The 22,978-nt window shown below is 38.2% G+C and overlaps 1 protein-coding gene across 16 annotated transcripts in view; it reads left to right on the top strand.

The window, feature by feature from the left end:
• IWS1 (interacts with SUPT6H, CTD assembly factor 1) overlaps nt 1–22,978 on the top strand; it is a 57,829-nt gene that overhangs the window by 11,104 nt on the left and 23,747 nt on the right. For all 16 annotated transcript variants that reach the window (XR_011502732.1, XR_011502730.1, XR_011502731.1 and 13 more), the window contains exon 3: nt 21,796–22,945. Coding sequence is in view for 13 of the 16 variants with exons in the window: in XM_014845528.3 (XP_014701014.1) it covers nt 21,796–22,945 (1,150 nt within the window). In the remaining 3 variants the exon portion in view is untranslated. The remainder of the gene's footprint in view (nt 1–21,795; nt 22,946–22,978) is intronic.

Below are 22,978 nucleotides of genomic sequence, written 5' to 3'. Positions count from 1 at the left end.
GTCATTGCCGAAACAGCATTATGTGTTGCATGACTATATTTACAGTAGTGCAACCATTACCATAGTCAATTTTAGAATGTTTTTGTCACCTCAAAAAGAAACCCTTTAGTTATTACCTCTTTATCATCTCCCTGCCCACAAACCCCTCTCGCTTCTGGGTTTAGTATGAATGGAATTATATAACGTCTTTTGTGACTGGCTTCTTTCTCTTAACGTAGTGTTTTCAAAGTTTATCCATATTGCAGCATATATTGATACTTCATTCCTTTTTGTTGCAAATAATATTTCATTGTATGGATATGCTGTATTTTATTTAATTTGTCAGTCGATGGACATTGTTGTTTCCACCTTTTGACTATTATGAGTAATGCTGTAAACATTTACGTAGAAGTTTTTGTGTGGATGTAGGTTATTTCTCTTGGGTATGTGCCTAGGAGTGGAATTGCTGGGTCATATGGTAACTTTATGCTGAATTGTTTGAGGAACTGCCAGACTTGTTTTCCACAGTGGCTGCCCCATTTTCTTTCCCACCAGCAGTGTATGAATGTTCTGATTTCGCCGTATTAGTTTATTTTCTTTTTTCTCCCCAAAGCCCCCCGGTACATAGTTGTGTATTTTTAGTTGTAGGTTTTTCTACTTGTGGCATGTGGGATGCTGCCTCAGCATGGCCCAACGAGCGGTGCCACATCCGCACCCAGGATTCGATCTGGCAAAACCCTGGGCCACCAAAGCGGAGTGCACAAACTTAACCACTCTGCCATGGGGCCAGCCCCTCCATATTCTTGCTAACTCTTGTTGTTACCTTTTTGATGATAGACATCTTAGTGGATGTGAAGTAGTATCTTGTGGTTTTGATTTGCATTTCCCTGATGAGTAATGATGTTGAGTATCTTTTCAAATGCTTATTGGCCATTTGTATCTCTTCCTTGGAGAAAAGTTCATTCATTCAGATCCCTCGTTCATTTTTTAGTTGGTCTATTTGTGTTTTTTATTATTGAGTTGTAAGAGTTCTTTAAGTAGTCTGGGTACGTGTTCCTTATTAGCTGACTGATGAGCACATATTTTCTCCCATTATATGAGTTGTCTTTTCACTTTGGTACCCTTTGAAGCACAAACGTTTCTAGTTTTAATGAATCCCAATTTATCTGTTTTTTCTTTTGTTGCTTGTGCTTTTAGTGGCATATTTAAGAATCCTTTGCCAAATCCAAGGTCTTGAAGATTTACCCCTGTTTTATTTTTGAGAGTTTTATAGTTTTAGCTCCTACATTTAGGTCTTTTATCCATTCTGAGTTAATTTTTGTATACTGTGAGATAAGGGTCCAATTTCATCTTTTGCATATGGCTGTCCGCTTGTACCAGCATCATTTGTTGAGATGACTATGCTTTCCCCATTGGATATTCTTGACACCCTTGTCAAAAATGAGTTGACCATGAAATATGTGGGTTTTTTCTGGACCTTCAGTTCTAATCCATTCATGTCTGTGTCTGTCACTTGTGCCAGTACCATAGTACCTTGAGTAAGTTTTGATATCAGGAAGTGTGAGTTCTCCTTTGTTGTTTTCCAACATTTTTTGTCTCTTCTGGGTCCCTTGCAATTACAGATGTATTTTAGAATCAGTTTGTCATTTTCTGCGAAGAAGTTAGCTGAGCTTCTGGTAGTGATTGCACTCAATCTGTAGGTCACTTTGGAGATGTCATCTTGACAATAGGAAGTCTACTGATTCACGAATATAGAATGTCTTTTTATTTATTTAGGTCTTTCTTGATTTCCTTCAACAGTGATTTGTAATTTTTCAGTGTACAAATGTTGCATTTCTTTGTTAAATTTATTCCCAATTATGTATTCTCATTAATGATTAGTAAGTTAAATTGCTTCATTAATTTCATAGTCAGATTGTTCTTGAACATTTTTCCTACTAAAATTAATTCTTTTTTTTCCCTTGTGGTCTGAAAATATACTTTGTAAATTTATTAAGGTTTGTTTTATGGCCTCGCATACAGTCCATCCTGGAGAATGGTCATATGCAGTTGAGAAGAATGTATGTTCTGTTTCTGAACCTAAAGTGTGTGTCCTGTAGTCTACTTATTTAGATCAGGTTTTGTAATCCAGTTTCTGTCCCTTGATTGGCTTGTTGAATCCATTCACATGTAGTGTTTTGATAGAGTTGGAGTCTGCCATTTTACTTTTGATTTCTGTATGTCTCATGTCTCTTTTTGTTTCTCTGTCCTTCCTGTCTCCTTTCTTTTTCATTAAGTGAATATTTTCTAATGTAGCATTTTAATTTCTTTTTCTTTTTTAAATCAAAGTTCTTTTTACTATTGCAAAACGAGAGTCTTTAGAGAAATTAGTATTCAACTTAGTTATTTAATCTTTTGCTAGACCAATCAGCTCATACCGTTATAGTGCCCTTTGGGATGCTCTGTTTATCAGAAGTTCAGATCTTTTGGGGGGCATGACACATCTATGCTTTTTTATTTTTCATCTTTATTGAGGTATAATTGACAAAAATGTAAAATATTTCAAGCGTACATTGTGGTGGTTTGATATACGTATACATGGTGAAAGATTTCCTCCCATCTAGCTAATGAACATGTTCATCACCTCACATATTTATTTATTTGAAGGAGAACATTTACACTCTACTCTCTTAGCAAATTTCAGTTGTACAATACAGTGTTATCAACTATAGTGAAAATGTTATACATTAGATACCCAGACCATACTCATCTTATGGCTGAAAGTTTGTGCTCTTTTTACCAACCTCTCCTTATTTTCGCCCTCCAACCCCCAAGCCTCTGGCAACCAGTTTTCCACTCTCTCTTTCTCTGAGTTTGCCTTTTTTTCTTTTTTTCCAGATTCCACATATAGATGATACCATGCAGTTTTTGTCTTCCTCTGTCTGGCTTAATTCACTTAGCATAATGCTCTCAAGGTCTGTCCATGTTTTTGCAAACAGCAGGATTTCCTTCTTTCTCATGACTGAATAATGTTGCTTTGCGTATGTATATACACACAACGTCTTTATCCATTCATCTGTGGATGGGCACTTAGACTGTTTCCATATCTTGACTATAGTAAATAATGCTACAATAAACATGGGAGTACAGCTATCTCTTCAATAACCTATTTTCATTTCCTTTATGTATATACCCAGAAGTGGCATTGCTGGATCATGTGTAGTGCTATTTTTAATTTTCTGAGGAACTTCTGTTTTCTCTATTGGTTGCACCAATTTGCATTCCCACCAACAGTGTACAAGTGTTCCCTTTTCTCTACATTCTGGCCAACACTTGTTATCTTTTCTCATTTTAAGGACATTCATTCTAACGTGTGTGAAGTGGTATCTTATGTGATTTTGATTTGCATTTCCCTGATGATAAGTGATGTAGAGCACCTTTTCATGTACCTGTTGGCAATTTGAATAGCTTCTTTGGGAAAATGTTTATTTAGTTCCTCTCCCCATTTTTTAATCAGATTGGAGTTTTTTTTTGCTATTGAGTTGTATGAGTTCTTTATATATTTTGGATATTAACTCCTTACCAGGTATATGATTTGCAGGTATTTTCTCCAGTTTTTTAGGTTGCTGTTTCATTTTGTTGATGGTGTCCTTTGTTGTGCAGAAACCTTTTCGTATGATGTTGTCCCATTTGTTTATTTTTGCTTTTGGTGTCCAATCCACAAAATTATTGACAAGACTGATGTCGAGGAGCTTACTATCTAGGTTTTCTTCTGGGAGTTTTATGGTTTCAAGTGTTAAATTTAAGTCTTCAATCCAATATGAATTGATTTTTGTGTACAGTGTGAGATAAGGGTCCAGTTTTATTCATTTACGTGTGTCTGTCTAATTTTCCCAGCACTATTTATTGTAAAGACTACTTCCCCATTGTATGTTTTTGCTCATTTCTGGTAAGTTAATTGACCATATATGCGTGCGTTTATTTCTGGTCTCTCTCTTCTGTTCCATTGATCTTTGTGTTTGTTTTTATGCCAGTACCGTACTTTTTTTGTTATTAAAGCTTTGTAATATAGTTTGAAATCAGGAAGTGTGATGCCTCCAGCTTTGTTGTTCCTTCTCAAGGTTGCTTTGGTTATTCGGGATCTTTTGTGGTTCCATACAGATTTTAAGATTGTTCTATTTCTGTGGAAAATGCCATTGCAATTTTGGCAGGGATTGCACTGAATCTGTAGATTGCTTTGGGTAGTATGGATCTTTTAACAATATTAATCCTTCCAATCCATGGGCATAGGATATCTTTCCTTTTATTTGTGTCTTCTTCTATTTCTTTCATCAGTGTCTTATAGTTTTCTTTGTACAGGTCTTTTAGCTCCTTGCTTAAATTTGCTCTTAGGTATTTTATTCTTTTTGATGGAGTTATAAATGGGATTGTTTTCTTATTTTCTCTTTTTGGTCGTTTGTTAGTGTATAGAAATGCAACTGATTTTTGTATATTGATTTTGGATTCTGCAACTTTACTGAATTTGTTTATTCTAACAGTTTTTTTTGTGGAATCTTTGGGGTTTTCTGTATGTAATATTATGTCTTCTGTAAATAATGGCAGTTTTACTCCTTCTCTTCCGATTTGGATGCCTTTTATTTTCTTTTTCTTGCCTAATTGTTTTGGTTAGAACTTCCAGTACTACGTTGAATGAAAGTGATGAGAATGGGCATCCTTGGCTTCTTCCTGATCTTAAGAGGAAAAGCTTTCAGCTTTTCACCATTGAATTTGATGTTAGCTGTGGGCTTGTCGTACATGGCCTTTATTATGTTGAGATATATTCCTTCTTTACCGAGTTTCTTGAGAGTTTTTATCATGAATGGATGTTGAATTTTTTCTGCATCTATTGAGATGATCATCTGGTTTTTATTCATTTTGTTAATGTGGTGTATCACATGGGATTGAATTGTGAGTGTTGAACTGTCCTTGCATCCCTGGGATGAATCCCACTTGATCATGCTGGTCTTTTTAATGTATATGATCCTTTTAATGTATTGTTGAATTTGGTTTGCTAATATTTTGTTGAAGATTTTTGCATCTATGTTTGTCAGGGATATTGGCCTGTACTTTTCTTGTAGTGTCCTTGTCTGGTTTTCGTATCAGGGTAAAGCTGGCCTTGTAAGATGAGTTTGGAAGTATTCCCTCTTCTTCTGCTTTTTTGGAGGAATTTGAGAAGGATTGGTATTAATTCGTATTTAAATATTTGGTAGAATTCGCCAGTGAAGCCATCTGATCCTGGACTTTTCTTTGTTAGGAAGGTTTTGATTATTGATTCAGTCTCCCTACTAGTAATTGGTCTGTTCAAATTTTCTGTTTTTTCATGATTCAGTCTTAGCCGGTTGTATGTTTCTAGGAATTTATCCATTTCTTATAGGTTGTCCAATTTGTTGGTGTATAATTGTTCTCAGTCTTTTCTGATCCTTTGTGTTTGTGTAGTATCAGTTGTAACGTCTTCTCCTTCATTTGTAGTTTTACTTATTTGAGTCCTCTCTTTTCTCGGTAAGTCTAGCTAAAGGTTTGTCTGTTTTGTTTATCTTTTCCAAATATCAGCTCTTAGTTTTATTGACCTTTCTGTTGTCTTTTTAGTCTCTATTTCATTTATTTCTGCTCTGATCTTTGTTGTTTCCTTCCTTCTTCTAACTTTGGGTTTGGTTTGTTCCTCTTTTTCTAGTTCCTTGAGGTGTAAAGTTAGGTTGTTAATTTGAGGTCTTTCTTTTTTCTCAGCGTAGGTGTTTAAACTTCCGTCTTAGAACTGCTTTTGCTTCATCCCATCGTATTTGATATATTGTGTTTCCATTTTCATTTGTCTCAAGATATTTTTGAATTCTTTGACCTATTGGTTGTTCAGTAGCATGTTATTTAATTTCCACATATTTGGGAATTTTCCAGTTTTCTTGTAATTGATTTCTAGTTTCATACCAAGTGGTTGGAAAAGATGACTTGTATGATTTCAGTTTTCTTAAATTTGTTAAGACTTGTTTTGTGGCCTAACTTAGGATCTATCCTGGAAAATGTTCCATGTGCACTTGAGAAGAATGTATATTCTGCTGTTGGATGGAATGTTCGGTAAATGTCTGTTAAGTCCATCAGGTTTAACATGTAGTTTAAGTCCAGTATTTTCTTAGTAATTTTCTGTCTGGATGATTTATCCATTGTTGAAAGTGGGGTATTGAAGTACCTTACCGTTAATGTACTGCTGTCTTATTTCTCCCTTCAAGTCTGTTAATATTTGCTTTACGTATTTAGGTGCTCCGACATTGGCTGCATATTCGATATTTACAAATGTTATATTCTCTTGTTGGATTAACCCCTTTATCAATACAAAATGACCTTCGTATCTTCTTTGAGCTTTTGGCTTAAAGTCTGTTTTGTCTGATAAAAACATAGCTACCCCTGCTTTCATTTGGTTTTCATTTGCATGAAATACGTTTTTCCATCCCTTTACTTTCAGTCTGTGTGTGTCTGTCCTTCTGAAGTGAGCCTCTTATAAGCATCGTATGTTTGGGTCTTTTTTTTCTAATCCATTCAGCCACCCTCTGTCTTTTGATTGGAGAATTTAGTGCATTTACATTTAAAGTCAATGTTGGTAGGTATGGCCTTTTTATTGCCATTTTGTTCATTGTTTTCTGGCTGTTTTGTAATTCCTTTTCTCCTTTCTTCTCTTGCTCTCTTCCTTTGTGATTTGATGCTGTTCTGTAGTGTTATGCTTAGATTCCTTTTTTTTTAGTCTCTCGTGTATCTATTATAGGTTTTTGCTTTGTGGATTACCATTGAGGCTTACATCAAATATAATAGCCCATTTTAAGATGTTAAGTTAAAATGAATACTAAAGTTCTACATTTTTACTCTTCCCCCCTCAACATTTTATAATTTTCTTGGTACACTATCGATCTTTTTATCTTGTGTATCTGTTAACAAATTATTGTAGTATAGTTACTTTTAATACTTTGTGCATTTTAATTTCTTAATAATATTTTTGCTGTGTATTTTAAGTGGTTGCTCTAGGGTTTATCACATATAGCTTATCAGAATCAGGTTCAAATTTACAATAGTGTAATTCCAACGATATGTAGAAATGTTACTCATACTCTGTTCTTTTTTCCTTTTTACAATATTATTGTTATATGTATTGTATGTTAATGCTACACATCCAACAATACATTATTATAGTTATTGCTTTACTATCTTAAGTCATTTCCTTAACCATCTTTTATCCCACCCACTTCCTTTGTACTGTCATTGGCAAATATACATATCTTACATTTCTATATATTAAAGAACAATACATTGTATACGTTTTACTTTATACAACTGCTATTTAAATTAAAGAAAGGAGAAAATATGCATTTATGTTTTCTTTTATGATTGCGTTATCTTTACTAGTGTGCATTGTTTCTTTGTTTAGATTCTAGTTACCATCTGAAGTCACTTGGTTTCAACCTGAAGAATTTCCTTCAGTGTTTCTTGTATGGTGGGTCTAGTAGACAAATTCTCTCCTTTGATGTGAACATCGTGCTTTCTTCTTTAATCATGGTTTCCTTTACTTCTGTGAACATTTTTACAAAGGCTACTTTGAAGTCTTTTTCTGATAAATCTGACATCTGGTTGCTCTCACAGGCAGTTTCTGTGGCCTTCTTTTCTGCTAATGTATGGGACATAGTTGTTTCTTTGCATGCCTCTAATTTTTTGTTGGAAACTGGAAGCTCTAGTTATTGTACCCAACTCAGGGTGCTGGTCCCTCCCAGGGCAGGGGCTTTTTTTGTTATTTGCTTATTTGTTTAGTGGTTAGCTGGATTATTTTAGTGAAGTCTGGTTCCTCACCTACAATTTTAAATCTCTGATAACTGCCTCTTAGGGATGTGCAGTTTGGGGCATGCCCACAGACCTGGGATGACAGTAGTATTAGTAGGGCTCTTTTTTCTTTCCCTAACCACAGTCAGCTGTTAAATTCCACTGATTGCTCTATTATTTTCAACAGTACCCTACAGCAAAAATTGCTCCACGAGCTAATCCAGTGAAATTGGGGCTCCTTTGGAGGTGTAAGTTTCCAAGGTCTGTGTTTGATTTGTTCTGACCCCAGGATGACTTCTCCCAGCTGTCTTATTCCCTAGTCCTCTCCTGCAAACTAGCTAGTGTAGTTTTTCCTGCATCTTGACTCTCTTCCCAAGTGCCTCCAACCACAACTTGCAGTATTCTTGAAAGTGTCTTAGCCTCGACTTCCCCAAGCTTGGTAACAAATGAAGCCAGTTTCTTTGATGAGCAATTAGCAGGCAGTAAGCCAGGTAGCTTCTTTTTTCCCATGCAAAATCTTTGAGCCAAGGCTCTAGAGCTGGTGGTGGAGGGCGATGGGAGGTTTCTCTCTGAGTGACACCCCCGCTGCAGAAGCTGAGCTCTCATTGGGGAGTGGACATTGGCTAGCAGCCTGAGGTGCTCTTAGCTTGCCCCTCTTGGCATGGAACCTCTGTCTCACAAGTTGGGGCAAGGGCAGGGTCCCAGTATTCTCAGTGTGCTGGGCCCAGGATAGAGCCTTCATTCTGTGATTGAGGGCTGAACAGAAGATGGCAGCCCCCACTCTAAATCACACTCTCCTGGAACTTAGCCTCAGCAAGTCGGATGCAAGATGAGAAACGGTGATGTCCTGCTCTTCCTGGGTATCACACGGTCTACCTGGGAGCTGGAGGAGAGGGAACCCTGTGTTCTTGGTTGCAGTAGCCTGAGGTGGAGTCTCCTTGCCTAGCTGTGAGGTTGGAAGGGGAGTGGTCTTGGTTCAGATACCAGTTGACTCTTGCCTGTCTTACCAGATTTTTCTGGATCTTCTTGGATAAATGCTGCTTCATATGCTCTTTGCCTTTAGGACCATTTCCAGAGGCTTTAAGTGGTTGTTTTTAAATACCGTCAACTAATTTCACTGGAGAGTGAGTCAGCAGAGGTGTGTGTGCTTTCATACCAGAAGTCCTCATTTGGCTTCATTTTCATTTCTTTTACTAATTGAACCTCTCTGTATATCCCAATTCAAATCCTGGAAGGACTCAGTATACTTTACTTGTATGTTACCATAATCTCTATTGGGCCCTTTGAGTTCTTTCATCTCATTAAGTCACTTACCTGTGTGTGGATGGGTCCTGTCTGTGGCCACCCCTGCATAGAGAGCGGCGGCCTGGTGCTGCTTTCCTAAACAAAGAATTCTGAGTAAGCCAGCTGTTGTCTTTTGGGGGCAGGCCTGTATATTGCAGGACATTTAGGTCTTGGTTCTCAAACATTAAATGACATGCTAGTGACATGTCCTCTGCAGTCATTGACAACCAAAAGTGGCACCTCACATTCACAAATGTCCCTTTAGGTGAGGAGCCAGAACCACCCTTAGGTTGAGAACACGGAAATGGACAAGCGAGGCATGGAAAGCATGAGAAAGGAAACAATACTCAAGAATATGAAAAATGAGTGACTAAAATGTAACTGGCACATTAATAAGGATGGCATTGCAGCCATTCACATTATTTTAAAAGAATATTTAGTGATGTGGGGAAATTCAACATGTTGCTTGAAAGATATAGGCTATTAAATTATTGTGATTCTAGATCCTAGTTTACTTTTTTAAAGTAAATTCACACAGAGAAGAGATTGGAAGGAGATGGTTTAGAATTCTGGCTTGTATAGCATCTTCAGCAAAGAATGTTTTTTTTGGAGAAATGACAGGACAAAGAAAAGCAATTTTAGGCTTTCTAGGATGGCAAACCGGGAAGGTAGAGAGATGGGAAGGAACCAATGTAGTAAGGTTTTTGTGCAATTCTTCTGGTGGCATCTCTGAGCTGTTAACCTGCCTCCAGTAAAAGGAGAGTTTATATCCTGCTGTTAGTCAGGAAAAAAGGGGAAGTTAGAGCTTCTCTCACATTTGCTGCTGCTTAATTGCTTTCAGCTCAAAATTTTATGTCAAGGGACGTATTTTAGGGTGACAGAATCTAGCTTCCCTTAATTACCTTACAATTATCCTCTATAGTATGTAGGGCAGATTTTTTTTTTGGAATTTTTTTTTATTGAGTTCATAGTAGTTTACATCATTGTGAAATTTCAATTGTACATTATTTCTTGACTGTCACCACATAAGTGCTCCCCTTCACCCCCTGTGCTCACTCCCTACCCTCTTCCCCTGGTAACCACTGAACTGTTTTCTTTGTCCGTGGGTCTGTTCATGTTCCACCTATGAATGAAATCATCTCATGTTTGTTTTTCTCAGTCTGGCTTATTTTGCTAAGCATGATGCCCTCCAAGTCTTTCAATGTTGTTGCAAATGGGATGATTTTGTCTTTTTTTCCCGCTGAGTAGTATTCCACTCTCTATATATACCACATCTTCTTTATCCAATCATCAGTCGATGGGCGCTCGGATAGTTTCCATGTCTTGGCTATTGTGAATAGTGCTGCGATGAACATGGGGGTGCATATGTTACTTCGGATTGTTGACTTCAAGTTGTTTGGGTAGATACCCAGTAGTGTGATAGCTAGGTTGTATGGTAGTTCTATTTTTAGTTTTTTGAGGAATCTCCATATTGTTTTCCATAGGGGCTGCACCAGTTTTCATTCTCCCCAGCAGTGTATGAGGGTTCCCTTCTCTCCACACCCTCTCCAACATTTGTTATTTTTAGTCTTAGTGATGATAGCCATTTTAACAGGCGTAAGGTAATATCTTAGTGTAGTTTTGATTTGCATTTCCCTGATGATTAGTGATGTTGAGCATCTTTTCATGTGTTTATTGGCCATCTGTATATCTTCTTTGGAAAAATGCCTGTTCATCTCCTCTGCCCATTTTTTGATTGGGCTGTTTTTTGTTTTTTTTTTTTTATTCAGCTGCGTGAGCTCCTTATATATTATGGCTATTAGCCCCTTGTCAGATATATGATTTGCAAATATTTTCTCCCAATTGGTGAGTTGTCTCTTTGTTTTGATTCTAGTTTCTTTTGCCTTGCATAAGCTCTTTAGTCTGATGAACTCCCACTTGTTTATTTTTTCTTTTGTTTCCCTTGTCTGAGAAGACATGGTATTTGAAAAGATCCTTTTTAGTTTGATGTTGAAGAGCGTACTACCTATGTTATCTTCCAGGAGTTTTGTGGTTTCAGGACTTATCTTCAAGTCTTTGATCCATTTTGAGTTTGTTTTTGTGTATGGCATGAGATAATGGTCTCCCTTCATTCTTTTGCATGTGGCCGTCCAGTTCTCCCAGCACCATTTATTGAAGAGACTATCTTTTCTCCATTGTATGTTCTTGGCACCTTTGTCAAAGATTAGCTGTCCATAGACGTGAAGTTTTATTTCTGGGCTTTCAGTTCTATTCCATTGATCTGTGTGCCTGTTTTTGTACTGGTACCATGCCGTTTTGATCACTATGGGTTTGTAGTACATTTTGAAGTCAGGGATTTTGATGCCTTCGGCTTTGTCCTTTTTTCTCAGGATTGTGTTAGCAATTCAGGGTCTTTGGTTGCCCCATCTATTTCCATGAAGAATGTCATTGGGATTCTGATTAGGGTTGCATTGAATCTGTAGGTTGCTTTGGGTAGTATGGACATTTTAACTATGTTTATTCTTCCAACCCATGTGCATGGAATCTGTTTCCATCTCTATGTCATCATCTGTTTCTTTCAGTAATGTCTTAGAGTTTTCATTGTAGAAGTCCTTCACCTCCTTGATTAAATTTACTCGTAGGTACTTTATTCTTTTAGTTGCAATTGTAAATGGAATTGTATTCTAGAGTTCTCTTTCTGTAAGTTCATTATTGGAGTCTAGAAAAGCAATTGATTTTTTTAAGTTGATTTTGTACCCTGCAAGTTTACTGTAGTTGTTAACTATTTGTTAGTTTTCCAATGGATTCTTTGGGGTTTTCTATATATAAGATCATGTCGTCTGCAACAGCGAGAGTTTCACTTCTTCCCTCTCTATTTGGATTCCTTTTATTCCTTTTTCTTGCCTGATTGCTCTGGCCAGGACCTCCAGTACTATGTTAAATAAGAGTGGTGATAGAGGGCATCCTTGTCTTGTTCCTCTTCTCAGAGGGATGGCTTTCAGTTTTTCCCCATTGAATGTGACGTTGGCTGTGGGTTTGTTATATATGGTCTTTATTATGCTGAGGTAATTCTATCCCCATTTTGTTAAGAGTTTTTATCCTAAGTGGCTGTTGGATCTTGTCAGATGCTTTCTCTGCATCTTTTGAGATGATCATGTGGTTTTTATTCCTCAGTTTGTTGATGTGGTGTATCATGTTTATTTGCGGATGTTGAACCATCCCTGTGTCCCTGGTATAAATCCCACTTGATCATGATGTATGATCCTTTTGATGAATTGCTGAATTCAGGTTGCCAAAATTTTGTTGAAGATTTTTGCATCTATGTTCATTAGCAATATTGGCCTGTAGTTCTCCTTCTTTGTGTTGTCCTTGTCAGGTTTTGGTATCAGAGTGATGTTGGCCTCATAGAATGTGTTAGGAGGTGTTCCATCTTCCCTAATTTTTTGGAATAGCTTGAGAAGGATAGGTATTAAATTCTCTCTGAAAGTTTGGTAGAATTCCCCAGAGAGGCCGTCTGGTCCTGGGGTTTTATTCTTCGGTTGTTTTTGATTTCTTTTTGAATCTCTTTCCTTGTGATTGGTCTATTCAGATTGTCTGTTTCTTATTGATTCAGCTTGGGGAGGTTGTAAGAGTCTAAGAATTTATCCATTTCCTCTACATTATCCATTTTGTTGGCATATAGTTTTTCGTAGTATTATCTCATAATTGGTTGTATTTCTGTGGTGTCTGTTATTTCTCCTCTTTCATTTCTAATTTTGTTTATCTGAGCTTTTTCTCTTTTTTTCTTTGTAAGTCTGGCTATGGATTTGTCAATTTTATTTATCTTGTCAAAGAACCAGCTCTTTGTTTCATTGATCCTTTCTACTGCCTTTTTTGTTTCAAGAGCATTTATTTCTGCTCTGATTTTTATTGTTTCTCTCCTGCTGACTTTGGGCTTTGTTTGTTTTTTTTCTAATTCAGTTAGGTGTAATTTGAGATTGCTTATTTGGGATTTTTCTTGTTTGTTAAGGTGTGCCTGTATTGCAGTGAATTTCCCTCTTAATAAGCCTTTTGCTGCATCTCATATGAGTTGGTATGGTATGTTATCATTTTCATTTGTCTCTAGATATTTTTTGATTTCTCCTTTAGTTTCTTCAGTGATCCATTGCTTGTTCAGTAGCATGTTCTTTAGTCTCCACATCTTTGTCCCTTTCTCACCGTTTTTCTTGTAATTAATTTCTAGCTTTATAGCATTGTGATTGGAAAAGATGCTTGTTATTATTTCAGTTTTCTTAAATTTATTGAGTCTTGCCTTGTTTCCCAACATATGGTCTGTCCTTGAGAATGTTCCATGGGCATTTGAGAAGAACGTGTATTCTGCTGTTTTTGGATGGAGTGTTCTGTATATGTCTATTAAGTCCAACTGGTTTAGCTTTTCTTTAATTCCACTGTTTCCTTATTGGTTTTCTGTCTGGATGATCTATCCATTGATGTGAGTGGAGTTTACCCCACTATTATTGCGATATTATTAATGTCTCTTTTAGATTTGTTAATACTTGCTTTATGAACTTTCATGCTCTTATGTTGGGTGCATAGATATTTATAAGTGTTATTTCCTTTTGATGAAGTGTCCCTTTGATCATTGTATACTGCCCCTCTTTGTCTCTCTTTATGTGTCTTATGTAGAAGTTTACTTTGTCTGATATAAGTATTGCAACATCTTCTTTCTTTTGTTTGCCATTAGCTTGGAGTATCCTCTTCCATCCCTTCACTCTGAGCCTGTGTTTGTCCTTGGACCTGAGATGTGTTTCCTGGAGGCAGTGTATTGTTGGGTCTTGTTCATTAATTCATCTTGCCACTCTTGACTTTTTATTGGAGAATTCCATCCATTTATGTTTAGAGTGATTATTGACATATGAGGGTTTAATGCTGTCATTTTATCACTCGTTTTCTGGTTCTGCATTTCCTTTGTTTCTCATCCTGTGTGTTTTGGTCTACCCATTGAATTATGTAGTTTTTTATGATGTGTTTCTTTGTCTTCTCCTTATTTATTGTTTGTGTTGTTCTGCTTTTTTGTTTAGTGGTTCCCCTGAGGTTTGTATTCAGAATCTCGTGTGTAAGATGCGCATTTTCTGATGGTCTATTTCCTTAGTCTAAATGGCTTCAGTCCCCTTCCTCGTCCCCTCCTAAGTTGTTTTTCTCACATCTTATTTCATCTTCTGTTGTGAGTTTGTGGTTCAAATGACAAGATTATCTTTGTTTTTGGTGTTTTACTTCCCTTTAGCTTAATGCTATACTTGAGTATTTGCTATCCTATTCTGATTCTGTCTCCCTGTTTATCTTGTTACTCTGTGTTTTGTGACACCTTTCTGTCCCTTTTTCTTTCCCTGGTATGAGGGCCGCCTTGAGGATTTCTTGTGTGTGTGGGGTCTCGTGGCTACAAAGTCCCTTAGCTTTTGTTTGTCTGGGAAAGTTTTTATTTCTCCCTCATATCTGAAGGATATTTTTGCTGGATAGAATATTTTTGACTGAAGATTTTTGTCTTCTAAAGATTTGAATATGTCATTCCATTCTCTCCTAGCTTGTAAGGTTTCTGCAGAGAAATCCACTGAAAACCTGATAGGTGTTTCTTTGTAGGTTATTTTCTTCTGCCTTGCTACCCTTAGTATTTTCTTTGTCATTCAGTTTTCCCAGTTTCACTACTAGATGCCTTGCAGTAGGTCTTTTTACATTGACATATTTAGGAGATCTGGCAGCCTCTTCCACATGGATTTCCTTCCCTAGATTTGGGAAGTTCTCTGCTATTATTTCTTTGAACAAGCTTTCTGCTCCATTCTCCTTCTCTTCTCCTTGGTAATACCTATAATTCTTATGTTGCATTTCCTAATTGAGTTGGATGTTTCTCAGAGACCTTCTTTCTTTCTTTTTAGTCTTACTTCTCTCTCCTCCTCTGTCTGAAGCATTTCAACATGTCTGTTTTCGATTATGTTGATACAGTCCTCTCTGATGTCCACGTGAATGTTCAGGGAATCCATATTTTGTTTTATCTCTTCCAATGTATCTTTCATCTCTAACATTTCTGATTGATTCTTCTTGATAGTTTCAATCTCTTTTGTGAAGTAGCTCCTGAGCTTGTTGAATTCTCTGTCTCTTTGAACTCGTTGAGTTTTTTGATGATAGCTATTTTGAATCCATTGTCATTTAGATTACATATTTCTGTGTCCTCAGGACTGAATTCTGGGTGCTTGTCATTTCCTCTCTGGTCTGGAGATTTGGTGTAGTGTCTGATATTGCTAGAGGAGGTGGGTCGGCTCTTACACATTGTGATATTATTTGGTTGCAGTTTTCCCCTATCACCACTGAATGAGGGTCAAGAGCCGCATATTCTGAGCCCTCTGCCTTCAGCCGAGATCCCAAGCGGTGGAGTGGGCGTGGGGCAGGTTGGGGGAGGGCACTTTCTCCTGCGTGCCCTCTAGGCTTTCTCACTCTGCTCTCACACTCTGGTCTCCTGGGGTGTTGGCTTGATGAGGTCACACCATTAGAGGGCTTCCCTCTAGGCTGCAGGGGCCCTAGGGAGTCCTTGTTCCTGCAAAGAAGCGACCCCTCACCCATTCCTTCCCTCATGGAGCCTCCTGCAGTTGCAGTTCACAGTCTTTAGGGGAGGGAGCGAAGTTCTCTCTTACCCCGTTCCAATTCTTCCAAGGGGGGCTCCAGCCTCTCTGCCCTCCGTCCTATGGCTGCATGTGTGTGTGTCTGACATTTTTGTGTTGTGTTAGGATGTCCTCTCTTGGAGTATGGATGCCCCTTTTTGTTGTATGTTGGAGGGATGAGAGTCCTAGGCAAGTTCACTCTGCTGTGATGCTGATGTCACTCTCAGATATTATTTCTTAGGGGGGCTAGTCCAGAGTTAATCTTTATGAAGTTGAGGCTACACTAGTTTAAGGCAAAAGAGACTTATCATATGAAATAAAGTTTATTTCTTTTATTTTTTCCTTTTTTTTTTTTGGAAGATTAGCCCTGAGCTAACATCTGCCACCAGTCCTCCTCTTTTTGTTGAGGAAGACTGGCTCTGAGCTTACATCTGTGCTCATCTTCCTCTACTTTGTATGTGGGACACCTGCCACAGCATGGCTGGACAGGCTGTGCGTAGGTCCGTGCCTGGGATCCAGACCAGTGAACCCCAGGCTGCCGAAGCGGAATGTGCAGACTTAACCGTTGTGCCACTAGGCTGGGCCCTGAAATAAAATGTAAAAGTAGTGTTCTTGAGCTTAGGCTTGGTTTTTAAAAGAAATCTATATATAAGCAATTGCAGTAATAACTTGATTACATATTTAAATTATTTGTTTTTAAGGTACTGACATCTTTTTGACTAGGTTCCTAAGCAGGATGTAAACATCAGTGGGATTTTCATCAAGTATAGTTGTTCTCTGTAGAGCACTTGGGAACTCAGACTCTTCATACACCTTTTGTGGTAGGACAGATAAGGAAAGGGGAAAAGATTGTTAAAAATCTTTTTGAATAGTCATCACTGAAAACATGATTTTTTAGTAAAGCAGTTTGAGCACAAATGTGACCTAGTTATATAACTAGTTGGAATTCTAATCTTTGTTGTTTTTACTTGAATATTCTCTTGAACAGCATGAGATTTGTTATGTGGGTTGTAGTCAGCTGGTTTCTGTTCCATGGAAACTATATTGAAGGATATATGTATTTAAAATCCAGAACCTGTAGATTTCATCTGCATAGAAAAGTAGAGTGTTCCCCTCCTGAGGGTCTCACAGAAAAAAATAGTGTACGGGACTGTTAAGGAAGAGGTTGTTTGGAAATGGAGCCTAGCCTCTCATTGTTATTCTGACTGTGGGCAAAGTGTAGTGGGCCTAACCATCCGTCTGCTGTTGAGGTTGATGTCAGCCCCATTAGCTCCAGTGTCACTTTGAATTGAGTAAAGATGGCAGTCTCCTGTCGTTTGGCTCTTTCCACAGAGAGCTTGTACTAATATAATGAAAGCATTCCCAGGGGGAGTACATCAAAGTAGCTAGAGAATTCTTTTTGGCCGTTCTTTCCTTGTTTCCCCTATTTCTCACCAGTTCTTTGGATTCCATCTGTGCTTTCCTTTCTTTGTGTTAGGCTTCTGCCTTTGTCTTTAAATCTACCAAATTGAAGAGAAAAATATTATTTTGCATTGGTTCCTTTCTCTTAAGCAGTTGTCTTTTGGAGTTTCTGTTTCGTTTTGGTGAATTTATTTTGAGTGTCTTCTGTATACTGAAGGTAAAAGATAACATTTTTAAAAACTGGTCTCTGATGAAGATAAACGGGTAAACAGTCACCTTTCAGTGAGGTGGAGGTGCAAGATGCTATGGGGGTATGTAGGAAGGAATGATTGACCAGCTCACCCTTCACAGATGACATATTTGGGCCACGTCTTGAAGGGGGAGTGCTTCATAATTAGTAATTAACAAGATACTTCATTATGAATGGTTGATAACATTTGTTGAGTGCTCACAGGCACTGTGCTAACTACTTTACATGCATTTGATCCTCAGAATAGCCCTCTAAGGTATAGATACTCTTCCTAACTCCATCAGATTGAGGACATTGATGCTTTGAGAAGTTAAGAAGATTCCTCTTAGATTACACAGTAGAAAGTGGCCGAGCTACGGTTTGGGTCCCATATCTTTCTGACACTGATGTCCATGTTCTTATGTTGCAAAAAGTCCATTCTAGCTAGAGGGAGTTCAGGAAGGGGGTATTTTTGTCCAGTTTTGAGGTATGAAAAGGACATGGTGGGGGAAGGATATTCTAGGCAGAGGGAACAACATTTATAAAGGCATGGAGGTGACATAATGAAGTCAGTGGTTCCACATGTCTGCAGTAGAATTTTAACCTGCAGCCTAGAGTCACTTGGATTAGATATCAAAATGTAGAATGTAGATTCTTTGACCCCTTCCCTAGACTTACTGGATTAACATGTGGAGGTGAGAAGCACAAAAATCAGTATGTTTTTTCACTCTTGGTAGAAGAATTCACCAAATGATTCTTACGCATACTGGTTTGGAAACTGCTGGTGCTGTGTATAGGGTTGATGTTGGTGAGAGGACAGAAATGAGTCTGGAGAGGTGGGCAGCAGTTTGCCTCATTATTGTAAACTCTTAAGCTTTGTGTAGAATTTTCTTTTGCCAGTAATCATCAGAAGTGCTTTTGTTTTTGACTGAGTCTACGATCAGTGAGCTGTTGACAGACAAAGGTCACTCTGGTACGTAGCTTCATTTTATCGTGTGTGTGCCTCCTGTGAATTGGGCTCTCAAAGTCACAGCCTTGCTGCACTCCATGAGCTGCACTGCATTCACAGCGTTGTGTAGGTTAATGCCTGGGCTTCTCAGATTCCTATATTTCCTAATTAAGATATGTACTTGACAGACTCCGAGATGAGGATGTCAAATATATCTTCTGGAACTAAGGGGCAGGTTTTTGAAAATGCTCCTATAGATATTTCCTCGTGGAATTTACTGTGTGTGTTTTACCAATTTATAATGGTAGGTAAGTGTGCAAGTTCAACAGTTTGGAGTTTGACTCTTCTAATGGATAGGGAAGAAACAAGTGTCCTGAGTTGTTTGATTTTTTTGTGAGGATTTCTATTTGACATTCGTGTACTACTTTGAAATTTACAAATTGACTTTTGCCTTCTGGTAGTTTTATTTACTTTGTAATTTTAAAATGTTAATTATCTCTGTGCATGTATATTGTGGCCCTGGCCCATAAGGAGTGGGATTCCTATTTGTATGCAGAGATGAACTACCATGATGGTTCAGTGTGGGTAACTAGTAGTTACAAGGTGGACAATTGTAAGCAGAGGGTGTGAGGCATTGTGGAGCTAGGAGGCTCAGAGTGCTCAATTTCTCTGACAGTTACAGTGAGGAAATTTTTTACATTATTAAGAAAATGACATTTAAATGGCAGTTCCTACTGGTGATTTGTTGTACTCATATCCGAATTTAAGAAAATGTGTTTTGTTTTTTTTAAGTTTGCAACTTGAATTAATTGCTGAAATCAGTCTAAAAATTCCTCAAAAACTGATGGGAACTCCTAACTTTACGATGGTTATTGTATGTAATGTTCTTATAATGGTGGTCTGAATGCATACACCACGTGTCAGGAAACGCAGGGCAGAGTGTAGCAGATAAGTTTTGGGATGACTGCCCAGTTCACGGAATCTCTTCTTTCTTTGGGAGTGGCTCCCAGTGCTGTGCCCCTGCTCTGGCTGTAACCTGTTGAGTCACCGAGTTACAACATCTGGTATTTTGGCCAGCTAGATCCGTCTCTCCTGGGAACTTAAAATTTAGATCCTAGACACTTAAGTTTAGCATGGTTAAAGCTGAGTCTTGTTATGACAGTGCTCTAGTGAAAAGGTCCTTGAGTTCCCTTTTCTAAGCTCTCTGAGCTGCCTTGGTGCCTACCCTTCCTGAGTCTTTCTTTGGTCATTCATCCCACTTTGATGCTCAGAAGATTGTTCTTTTTTCTGGAGCTAGCCAGAGGTGGTTTCTGTTGTTGCAGCTAAAATAAATTGTCACATATGAACATGCTCTTCGTTATGTCATGGTATGTTGTGGAAAGCATTCCAAAAGCCGGTTACAATTTTCTCTGTTGCCTCCTGCTTTAGTTGTCTCTGCTGGTACTTGTGTGTCATCGTGTGTCCTGTTCTCCTCCCCCCTGCCCCCACCCCCAATAATCTAGTTAACTTCTTAACTCAGTCATCACAAACTAATGGCAAATACCTTTGTTTATATACCTTTTATGGCTCAGTCTCATAAAGATCACTTCCTGTAGGCTTTCAAAACATCATGCCTACCTTCATAATAGTCCTTATTGCACTATGTTGTTGTTTTGGTTGGCTCATTAGACAACAGCTTGTTAAGGAGGCACTGAGATGTGTTCAGCTTTGATTCCTAGCACCTTGCACATAGTAGACATTAAAGAGATGCTTGTTGAATTAATTATTCCTCACTTTAAATTATTCCCACTTAACTCCTTTATTGTTCATTCAACGAATTCTTTATTGTGAGTCTGTGTGATGTACCAGGCACCTTTCTGTGCTCTGAAGATACCTGAATGAAGACAACAGATCAAAAAATGCATGCCTCCTTAGGGCTTAGATTCATTTACATTCTTTTAAAATATAAAAATTAAAGTATTGAGTAAACCTTGAGGTTTGAGTAAACCTCAATTGAGGTTCAAAGTAAACCTTTAGCAGTATATGGAGTATTGTACTGTATTGCAAGATTCTCTGTTATTTCTCTTGTCCTAATATCACATTTAGTAGATAAATGCTGGTTTCAGTGGCATAATAAGATGTATAACTGACAAGGAATCCAGTGTCTGCTGAGTTCCCAGTGAGAATGTAAGAAAAATGCCTGTGGGAAATTTGAAAAGTTTATGATTTTAGAAAGTTTCCTGAACATGTTATATTTGAATGAATATGTATAACAATTACTGTTTCTCTGGAACTCGGTGCTATCAAGATGGTAATAAAATATGGAGGAAAACAACTCCTCAGACTTTTGCTTTGTAAGTTTATTTTATAATTTTTTGACGCTGTAGACACAGCATACTTAATCTTTTTTAAATGAGCCTGAGACAAGTTAACGTATGAGTTTGGTGAAACATTTTCATGCCGTTTATCTTGTCACTGAATTCTCTTAATCACTTAATTATTTTCATAACATGATGGTGGGCATGTAGATTATTAAAGACTCTTTGCTCCTTGAAAATTATCTGTGGTAAGTTCAGATATGTCTGTCATATATTCCGAGGAGAAATATTTGGCTCAGTAAATTTTTAAGGGGGAAAACTCAGACACAGAAATACTTTCACTTTTTAAACCAGAATATTAATCACCATGTTATTGAAAGTTCAGATGCCAGATGGGGAAAAACGCCCCAGATCCTACTTATTAGTATTTTGGTATGTTTAATTTTGTATGTTTTCCTCTGCATTTTTAGAAACATAGCTATAACGCGCACAGATCAAGTTTGTCCTCTAGAGCATGTGCTTTCAGATTCCTTCATGTAGCGTCACGTATTAGTGTGGTTAATTAGTCGTGTTTTCCCTGAAACTGAGACTTCTGTACCACAGTTACTATACGTATCACCAAGACTGCTCCAAGCCTCAGTTTTCTTAGGAAGTGCACTGTTGTGAGGAGGAAATGCACCACCCAACAGGAGAGAGCTTAGCATGATATTTGCCTCTTATTAGGTCCTTAGTAATATTAACTGCTCTCCTGGTTTGTTTAGATTTGCTTGAAAGAATGTGCCCTATAAATAATATGGTTCTTTACGTAAAGTTTTGTAGTTCTTTCCCTTAAAATAATTTTAACCTTTAAAACCCAAGAGTGTTCCTTTTAAAAGAATTTGGGTACATGTTTATTTATATTTCTTTGAAAAATCGATCTAGTAGCTAGAATGATTTTGAGAATGTTAGGCTTTTTTTTTAATTTAGCTCTTCAGAGTATGTCTCCTTTCTAGTAATCTGGGGGTGTACTTCACAGATATGGTGAAGACTGGTTATCTTTCTCAGTTTTGGGATTCAGACCATGTTAGCCATTTCATAAATAGACGACCCTCTTTAAAGTGGGATGTTTCTGTATAGGTATAGGACAAGAGTTCTATGTTTAAGTTTGCATAGTTACATTTTAAAATGTTGACGATTTTTAATATTTCACCACCAAAATTTTTTTGCACTTTCCTAATTTTTTCTCCCTTGATTTTTCAGAACGAACCTAGTGATCGAGAAGATGGCCTCAACAAAAGACATCATGTGACAGACTCTGAGAATGATGACCCCTCAAATCTTAACGCTAGTGACTCTGAAAGTGAGGAGCTTCAAAGACAAAAAGACAGTGACTCTGAATCTGAAGAGCATGCAGAGCCTCCTGCAAGTGATTCTGAAAATGAGGATGTCACTCACCAAGGGAGTGACTCTGAGAGTGAGGAAACCAGGAAATTACCTGTTAGTGACTCTGAAAATGAGGAACTTCTTAATGGGCATGCAAGTGACTCCGAAAATGAAGGTGTTAGAAAGCATCCTGCCAGTGATTCCGAGATTGAGGAGCTCCCAAAAAGTCCTGCCAGTGACTCTGAAACAGAGTATGCTCTAAAACCTCAAGTCAGTGACTCTGAGAGTGAAGAACCCGCAAGGCACCAAGCCAGTGACTCCGAAAATGAGGAGCTTCCCAAACCGCAAATTAGTGACTCGGAAAGTGAGGAGCTTCCTAAACCTCGGGTCAGTGACTCTGAAAGTGAGGAGCCTCAGAGGACTCAAGCCAGTGACTCTGAAAATGAGGAGCTTCCCAAACCCCGTGTCAGTGACTCAGAAAGTGAGGGCCCACCAAGGCACCAAGCTAGTGACTCTGAAAATGACGAGCTTCCCAAACCCCGTGTCAGTGACTCAGAAAGTGAGGACCCCCCAAGGCACCAAGCCAGCGACTCAGAAAATGACGAGCTTCCCAAACCCCGAATTAGTGATTCAGAAAGTGAGGACCCCCCAAGGAACCAGGCTAGTGATTCTGAAAACGAGGAGCTCCCTAAACCCCGAGTCAGTGACTCTGAGAGTGAGGAGCCTCAGAAGGGGCCTGCCAGTGATTCGGAACCTGAGGATGCCGCCAGACGCAAACAGAAGCCAGAGTCGGAAGATGATAGCGATGGGGAGAATAAGGGAGAGGACGCAGAAATGCAAAATGACTCCTTTCATTCAGATAGCCATATAGACAGGAAAAGTTTTCACAGTTCTGACAGCGAGGAGGAAGAACCCAAAAGGCCAAAAATGGACAGTGATGAAGATGAAGAAAAAGAGGGGGAGGAAGAGAAAGTAGCGAAGCGAAAAGCTGCTGTGCTTTCTGATAGTGAAGATGAAGAGAAAGCATGTAAGGAAGTATTTGGGGCTGTGTATGGGTAGC

Source organism: Equus asinus, chromosome 4, assembly GCF_041296235.1.
Source record: "Equus asinus isolate D_3611 breed Donkey chromosome 4, EquAss-T2T_v2, whole genome shotgun sequence".
Lineage (NCBI taxonomy): Eukaryota > Metazoa > Chordata > Mammalia > Perissodactyla > Equidae > Equus > Equus asinus.
This window is presented reverse-complemented; position numbering and strand designations above follow the sequence as displayed.